General features: G+C 33.1%; 1 protein-coding gene across 1 annotated transcript in view; it reads left to right on the top strand.

Moving 5' to 3' along the window:
• The first annotated feature begins 575 nt into the window (after positions 1-575).
• LOC117118215 (atrial natriuretic peptide receptor 2-like) overlaps positions 576-9,521 on the top strand; it is a 27,193-nt gene continuing 18,247 nt past the window's right edge. Inside the window, exons 1-4 of the mRNA XM_033262726.1 lie at positions 576-657; positions 2,966-3,069; positions 4,805-4,877; positions 7,150-7,291. Of these exons, the coding sequence (XP_033118617.1) occupies positions 591-657; positions 2,966-3,069; positions 4,805-4,877; positions 7,150-7,291 (386 nt within the window). The 5' untranslated portion in view covers positions 576-590. The remainder of the gene's footprint in view (positions 658-2,965; positions 3,070-4,804; positions 4,878-7,149; positions 7,292-9,521) is intronic.

The raw sequence follows: 9,521 nt of genomic DNA, 5'->3' as shown, positions 1-9,521 counted from the left end.
GAGAGAGAGAGAGAGAGAGAGAGAGAGAGAGAGAGAGAGAGAGATTAGTGATAGCGGAGTTTTGTATAATGTTTAACATCAGTCAGTATGTTCATTAGTCTATTCTAAATATAGCATTTTCAAATTTATACAGACATTTGTAAATACCTGTCCAGACTATCAACATTTATTTGACAAAACATGCGACATGCCTAAATATGGTCATGATGACATCACATCATTACCATATATAGGCACATCATGACTATATATGGCCATACAACCATTTTTTTTGTCAAAGAAAATTTTACAATCTGGACATAGCTTACAACGATTAGCCTATATTAATCATGACAAAGCACGATTACTGTGCACGAATCCTTCAATGGCAACTACAGAAATTGCATGGACGTGGGCCTACCTGAAATCGGAGGTGATTCATGTTCCAGGCCAACGGTGAAAGATGTGTGTTGGCCTGCTGAGTACCGTACAGAGCCTCGTGGGCACTGGCTTTGCTCATTGTGAATAATTATCGCGGTGTATGAATTTGAAAGCAAACATAAATTGAATGTTATGGAATCGTTTTCAATGGTTTGTGCAATTCTAACAAAATGGATAATATTCACATAGCATACAAGACGTGGTCATACTGCTTTAGCATAATGCGATCGCAAGGAGGTATGTAAATTAATTTGTGATTTGTTTAAGCATTCCTGTTTCGGAGATCAAATGGGCCATATACTTTAATGCGTCAGATTTAAATTGGGCAGGGAAGCATACTATTTTCAATTTGAATGCTTGCGCCGTGTTCTGATGGTAAACGAGTCGCTTTTCAAAATTAATATAATACAAGCACTGATAAATGTACGTTCTGTCACTTAGAGATGAGAACTATTTCGCATTTATTTTAAGACTGTACCAATTTCATTCTGTAAGGATGTCAATAGCCACTTTTTTTAAAGCAACGAAAGAGTGTTATCATTTAAATTGACGTATTCGGTGGTGTCTTTAATGAATACACATTAATTTAGTTGTCTTAACATACGAATATATTTTATATGTTCGCCTTTCTAAAAGTCAGATACCTGAGTTAGTTGATTTGAATATAAACTTGAATTCGCAATAGCAGTTTTAAAAATATGATAAAATACTGATTGCCTTAATAAATGGATCGACAGACGTACCGTAGAGCACATTTAATATGTGACCAGCAATTATGTAAATAAAATTGATCTGTATAATATAGTATAATTTCAATTTTTGAATTTAAAAATTCATCAAAAACATTAAAACATGTTTTAATGGAAAATTGATTTGAATATTATTTATGGATAAAACGGAAAAAGCACACCATAAGCTTAGTTATAGCTTACTCTGCAATACGTTTCAGCTACAGACATTTTATTGTAATGATGTCATGATAAGGAAACAAAGAAATGATTAATTTTTTTAAATTTATTATACCGTACCGTACATTAGGGTTTTTTTGTGCTTTTTTTTTTAGCATATGCAAACTACCGTAATATATATTTCCGTTGTATTCAAACTGTATACTGCTTGAATTGAGCTAAAATAACATTTTTAAGTGTTTTAAGATGTATTGTCCCTTGAAAATTATCAAAAAAAACATCATTTATTCAAAAAATAATTTTGTAATTAACAAACAAATTGTTAGCTTGAGAATAGAAATTATTAAATTCAAAAATTGTGTACCCTGATTTTTTTAATACTATATAATGATTAAAATAAAAGATAACACTTGTTTCAATCTTTTTTTTGCTGTAAAATTATGGTAAACATTTTTAAATACACTAATTTCTATGTTTAAAGTTGATAATTATTATGTTACTTAAAAACGTCAAGTTAATTTCAAAAAAATTATTTTTATAATTTTTTATTTATTTTATTTTTTTTTGTTTTTGTATTTTTCATGGGACAATATATCTTTATATTATTAACGTATCTTTCAACTTGCAATTATAACGAGATACATTTTCCTCCCTAATTATCATTGTAACATATTAGGGTTACCGTTTTTATATTCATTGGATAGATCCTTTAAATTGACTGGTAATCAATTAAGGCCTTAGGAATTTTGTAGTAAAACGTATGTAAATCAGTGAAAATTGACTTGTTTCGATCTGGGCCTCATTGGAATTATAAAATTCGGCTAAAGCGTTTATGTGAATCAGCAATTCATCTGTGAAACAGTTGTCGGTCTCCTGTGCTAATCGGTTTTAGCTTACGCCAAAAAAAGCCCAAATGTTAGGCCCACATTGCTTCTATCCTATTAGTCATTGCATCAGTGATGGTCCAAGTTTCAGTAATAAAGTTGACCAATTGAAATGTACATGTCCGTATTTTAATATCAGTGCACTGCCTAGGTTTTCGTTATTTATTATTAGGCCTATTATTATACCAATATTCAAAGAAAGAACAATTTTATCAACTTTAATATTACTTTGCAATGAATCCTGTAAGTTACATGATAAGCGCTGATAACGTTATGTTTTGTTTTGTTTTTTTTGTTTTTTTTGTTTTTTTGTTTTTTTTTTTTCCAAGGCGGACGCATTGCGTCGCACGCTGTCGTACGACGGTCGGTCGACGAGTCCATCACCGCTCTCTGTGAGCGCTTGACGACGCAACGCCTGACGCCTTCTGATGATTTTCGGTTGCACTCTGGGTGGATGGTCATTGAAGACGATCCATTGCGCACCGCTCATCGCGTTGCGTTCTTATTGGAATCGCGTAGACCGACAGAGTGTGTGCCTGGCTTTATTGGTCAAGACGGCGCTTAGTTCAAAAGGTGCGCTTAAAAACGATACAAATTCTTGTACATAGGGATATTGACTTGTTAAAATGCCAGTTATTAATTCAGTCAGAAATTGGTTGTCGAATAGTTTGTCGATGACGAATATCAAGACATGTTGTAATGGGGTCTAGGTCTTGACTAATCGCCGAGACGTTCATTCCATTTAACACTAAGACTGCGATTCTATGGAGAAAACCACGTCGCGCACCAAAACGGATGCAACCGACAATCTGCAGGGAACTTGGCCGAGGACGGTGGTACGACCGTCGTACGGCGCGGTGAGTGCCCGGTTTAAGTGCATAACACTTTATTTTAGAGTTTGTGCTTAGCGAAAAAATAAAATGTGCGACCTTATCGGGAGCGGTGCTTATGCTAGAGAGACGCTTATTAGATTATTTATGGTAATTAAACAATGAATACTATTAATAAAATAAACAATCAACTTATCATATGAATTAAAGTTTACATGCATTTATATCTAGATATGGATGATCGCTTTGCTTTTCAACACCAAGGCGTAAGAACCGATCTCTAAGTGTATTATAATTTATTCGTCTGATTTCGAAGATAGTGTGCCATATGGAATCAACACCCTGATTATCATTATAGCAATGATATTGTTATTACAATAGAAGCTAGATACCGTATATTTGGTTACAGTCCTTCAAAGACACATCAACAAAATTAACGTTCACTATTACTTATTATAATCATTCATTCTTATTCAACAGTATAATAGTACATGATAGAAGCAATCAATCATATAATGTGGGGGTAATCGTCCTACAACACCACCACGCAGATACGATAATTTTAATATACGATAAAAGCTTATTTCATTGTCATACATACAACGGAGTACAGGTGCAACTTGGATGGTTAATACAAACACGAATATAATAAATAACAGATCAGAACACTTCAATTACCTACCAGATAAATCAATGATTTATATAAAGATATACATATATAATATTAATACATTGGCGATCTTTAAAGAGTATTACTCTGATCAGAAGACATAAAATGCATCAATTCCCAATATACTTACTTGTTATTTTTGCTTGTGTGGCGCATTTTCTTGCGGTTGAAGCGCTTTTCTCCCTGCTCATGGGGTCGACATGCATAGATGGTAATTAATTTGTTGGCGAAAACTAATATCATAAAGCCTAAGGCTTGATTATCTGGGCATTCTTTATTTTCATAATTTGATCTTCTAGCTTCTGCTTAGGCCTACAATTTCAAATAAATGAAACTTTAAATATCTTAAAACTAACTGAGCATTTATTCCTTTACCATCATCTATTGCAGTAGTTAGAATTGTGTTTTTGTGATACCGTATGTGCTTTCTAATATAATTATAGTTATATCTATTTTTATACTGGAGTAGATTTGCAATAAGGAAAGGAAATTTCGTGATTGTACTTTGTATTCTTATGATAATAAAGGTATCTGTATCTGTTACCAATAGCAAACCTGCTCACGACTGACAATTTGCGTCTTAAACTTCGGTGATGGAGTCTTATAATAATAATAATAATAATAATAATAATAATAATAATAATAATAATAATAATAATAATAATAATAATAATTATTATTATTATTATTATTATTATTATTATTATTATTATTATTATTACCATTATTATTATTATTATCATTATTCTTTTGGAGTCCTAGGAGGTCGGATTTATCCTCCAAGACCAGAACCAAAACCACTGAATAACTAGGCCTGCTCTATAGATAGTCCTATTCAGTATTTCGTTTATATGCTTCGACCGTTTTCATCGGCTTATTGATTTCCGTCATAATCGTTGTCCACAGTACTATTGTATGTATAATCATGTTATAGTTATGACTAAGATACCCGTATACATTTATTACAGATTGCACTTTTAATACAATAAGAAAATCAATCTTAAGTGATTGATAATCATATTAAATATGATCGCTTGTTAGTTTTCATTGGAATTATTGAATCATTTGTGCTATTTTTTATTTTATTATTAGTATTTCTACTGGAAACAACAGAAGATGCTGTATGATGAAAGCTGGATAATAAACTATGACGAAATTAAACCAGGTTAGAATATTTCATGCATTTTGATTATAAAAGATACTTATGAAACTCTGGTAGATTATGACAATACATTTATTAGTGATAGCCTAGGCCAACAGTAATGAAACAAAGATATGATTATTTTGAATTTTCTCATAATATATATATTGTGATTAAATACTGATATGATACTGAAATACTGATAAGATGTTATTTGTGAGGTGTCATCAAAAATATGTTTCTTAACAAATATGTAAATTGAGATATTGATGTATTCAGGGGAAAAAAACACCAACTGGGCTTTATTTTGGTCTTTGAATATCTAAGTCATAGATTCAGTGGGACCGGAGTAAGATAGTTTTAATGCTTTTTTTTAAAAATGCATCAAACGGTAAACAATTCATAAATTTCTTATTTATCTTACCAATTCTGAAAAACAGCCTTAAAAATGTGAGTCGAAAACATTAAACAAGTTATTTAAGGATTGGTATTGTAAAATATAAGTAGGCTTTAAGCTTATTGGAAATCTCGAAACCATATTTTCGTCAAATGAGTCCATGACCTGGTATGTGCAAAACTTATTTTGTCAACACTTCACATAATAGTATGATGTTAGCAAAAATATGCACTCCAAAGTTTTCGGATCGAAAAGCCCACCGAAGCCATCAGAGTTATCAGTGGGTGGGAATGAGGACGCTGTCCGAATTTCGGAAACGTCTGAATTTCGATTCGGAGCATTTTTTGTGAATGCAGCGTAAGCCTGGGCACACCATTTGTCGTATGAGTGACCCTCGGCCGACGAACACATCTCCTCCGTATATGAACGCTTGACGATGCGATACCGCCTGGTGATTGTTAGTGGCTCTCAGTGGTTGCTCGCGCCTCGTCACGTTGCGTTCTTCATTGAATCACATCGGCCAACGACCCGGACCGTCGGCGCAATATGTGCCCGGCGGCTTAAGAATACTATGCTATCAGCTGTATAAATTATGATGTTAATTAAATATTGATGATAAGCATATCCACATGTTAATCCTAATGAAATATTGAGACTGATAAAATATTAATTTTTATCAATCCAGCTTAACAACTTACCAGCAGTCAGAACGTGATATTTAGGGTCAGGAATACTCACAGGTCCTCTAAAATACACAGGTTTAAGTAAGTTTCGGTGTCGTTTCGTGTGCCCTTCTTAGCACCAGTAAACCTATCCAAGGCCAGGGGTATGAACTTAGTAGAACGGTCCATTTAAGATTTTAACACTGATAAACAATTGATTCTTATAAAATACGGTACTGATACGATACTGTTTACATTACGAACTGGAACTTTTATAATAATGTAACGTTATTAATAGACCTATATAATAGTGTTAATGAGTTAATAGTAACTTTGATAGTTATGGATGCCAGGAGTGGCGCCAGCGGGCGATTTGGGAAAGCCCCTCCCCCCCCCCGTAGGGGAGAAAAGCCACAATTCGTAGGAGAAAAAAAAGTATATACATTTTCTACATATTAGTAGACTCTAACATCGATTAAATAAGCCTTTGAAACTCATAAACTGTAAAATTTGTTGGGACTGCGCCCCCTGGACTACTTTCGAAATATTTTGAGCGGCGCCAGACCATGCCCCCTTTTCTCTCGTCTGGGACATCACCCCTCCCCTGTCGGGGACCTCGGATCCCCACCCCTTCCCCCCTCCCGTCGAGAAAATCCTGGCGCCACCATTGATCAATGCTGTTCAGAAAATTATACTTCTACTGTTAAAATATCGACGAGGGAGGGAAAAGCCCACTGATAAGATAATGACATAGGCCCAATGATGAAATATTGACATTGGTAACATAATACTGCTAAATTAATAATGCGAGATACTAATTCACGTAACCTATGAACAAATATAATAATAGTAATATAGATGGTAGGTATAATGTTAAAATAACAATTATGTGATACACCGTCTGGAAAAAAGTCTCTCCGAGAAATGAGACCATATCGAATATTGAATACTTTGATGTTCATATATTATGGTAGTGTACATTTATTCAATTTAACCATTCGTTTTTGCAGATTGTGCTTTTAGTATTTTATTTGTTATTATTACTTTAACTTCGAAGCTAGGTTCTATGTATCTAAACATAAAAGGTTACTCTTAGGAAAGAAATTTTTTTAAAGACTTAATTAAAGCTTAAAATATGGCCTATTCGAATATAATAAATTTTGATTACACAATCATGTGACTTATTTTGCGGTGAGACCTAACATACATTTTATGATGTTTTATCTTCGCTTGGCAGATAATGGCGCGGGAAGAGGATTGCTGGGAAGTATGGTTAGCATGCAACAAAGTGCAGACAACATTACCGACATTAGCAGCGGACATACTGGTATGTCGTCACAGATTCAAAGTAAGCAAGTCTTCGCCGAGCTTGGACTTTAGTAAGTTACATTTAGTTAAGTGCATATACAGTAAGTGATAATACTAAAGGTAGTTTCGTATTCATTACTGAACGTATTGGAATGAGCTGTTAGCCCATCTTGCAGAGCCTCAGCATTGCGTGGTAGGGTGGCCAGTTCCTTTCCACCCCACCCTTTTCTTCCCCAGTAGTTAACCACCGGTACCCATTTATACTCCTGGGTGTATAGAGACAAACGTAGGTAAAGTGACTTGTCCAAGAACTAAGCGAAACGCCTAGACCTGGAGGTTGAGAGACCGAAAGGCAGATGCGTCAACCGCTCCCACAAAAATAATAATACTGTCCTGTATTAGACTAAATAATGTGTGTGACGTTTAAGGAAACTTTTATCAATCCAAGAAGATCCAGAAGAAAATCAACATAAAAACATTTATTCACAAAATGCTTATTTTTTTTTTTATTAAATCTCCTTTTATCTAGAATTTAATAAAATCATTTCCTATGACTCTCCATTCATCTCAACTTCACAAAATGCTAGGTTCTATTTTGTTAACATAGGTTTATTTCCGGTCGTCTTATATTTTTCTATGAATTAGATCTTTAATCACATTCTTGTGGACTTGTCTATACACTAGATCTTATATAAGTATTATTTTTGCTATTACTTGACAGAAAAAGAAAACCAACAGATAACAACTTGGCCTCAAAGATCAATCATTTCACTTCTCCTCTCATCCAGCTATTAATCAACCTTATTTACTCCTACTATCCATTCTTCTGCACTTCACAATACTCGTCATTATTCTCTCGCATTAATTATGATACACTTATTAATACTAATAATTAAGTTCGCATCCTTATGGAAAAATAATATGCGTTGGACTCATAGCTCAATTGTCTATTTGCTTGTACTCTCGTCTCATCTAGAAAATTAATCAGTTTTTATTTGCGGTTCTCTCCATTCGTCTAGAAATTAATCTGCATTTTAAGAAGGGTCAATCACTGTCCAGCCCAGTATTCTCTACTTGAATACGTACAAAAACCAAGTGGTCCATTGATTATATTAATAACATGCACACTCCAAAAACACTAGAGATTTGAGTTATTACTTCCAGTATTGTGTACCTTGGTAATCTTTACTTAATGATGTAAATGATGATAATGATGATGACAGTTCTAAGAACAATTTTATAATAACCATAATATTTAATAATAATAAAGACGATGATAAGGATGATGATGATCATGGTAATGACGATGATTATAATGATAAGGATGCTGAGAGGTGGATGATTATGATGATAATGACGGTGGTGATGATGTTCATAATGATCACAATAACGGCAGTAATGCTGAATGATAGTAGTAATGTTGTTTGAATGTTTGCATGGTGAAGTATATATATATATATATATATATATATATATATATATATATATATTAATGCTTGCGGTACACCACGTAGATAGTTCTGAAAAGAACTGTTGTTGTGGGTTGAGAATATCTCGACTTTTCGATTGAGTGGCTTCAATCGTCTTCAGGAGAATAATATCTGCAGAAATTTAAAAACAGTGAAATACTTATATTTTTTGGGTAGTGGTACTTGCTACTGATTGGTTGAAAACTTAGTTTTCATTGTTTTAAAATTATCTCCAGATATTATTTTCCTGCACGATTGAAGCATGGAGGAATTAAAAGCAACTTAATCAAAACGTTGAGATATTCTCAATCAACAACAGTTCTTTTCAGAACTATATACGTGGTGTACCACAAGCATTAATATTATAGTAGTAATGTTAGAATTTGATGATATATTAATATTGATGATTAATAAAATTAATTCGTAATTCTGAGTTAAAAACAACAATTCACAGATAAGTTGATGATAAGATAGGTTGGTGGCTACAAGTATAGATGCAGCCTTCCAATATTTTAGCCAAACTTAAAAACAACAGATCAAAAACATGCAATAAACCATCCTCCATAGCTCCCAATATACATTTTGATTTTGTTTAAGTTAGCTGCTGTTAGTTGCTTTACATTCCTTTCATGGTGGTACCCATGACAATCTTAGACTTGAAAGGTGTTTCAACAAGCAATAATTATAAACGAATTCCTCTAAATAACTATTTATATAATAATAATAATAATAATAATAATAATAATAATAATATACTAATAAAAACTGTCTAACTGCGGTACATGTACCGTAATTATAAATTATTAAGTAAAAACAAAATTTAAGAATAAAG

Source organism: Anneissia japonica, unplaced genomic scaffold (genome assembly GCF_011630105.1).
Source record: "Anneissia japonica isolate Jap-2015-1 unplaced genomic scaffold, ASM1163010v1 scaffold5_len213053_cov157, whole genome shotgun sequence".
NCBI classification, from domain to species: Eukaryota; Metazoa; Echinodermata; class Crinoidea; order Comatulida; family Comatulidae; genus Anneissia; species Anneissia japonica.
The sequence above is the reverse complement of the archived record's forward strand: the minus strand, read 5'-3'. Positions and strand labels throughout refer to the sequence as shown.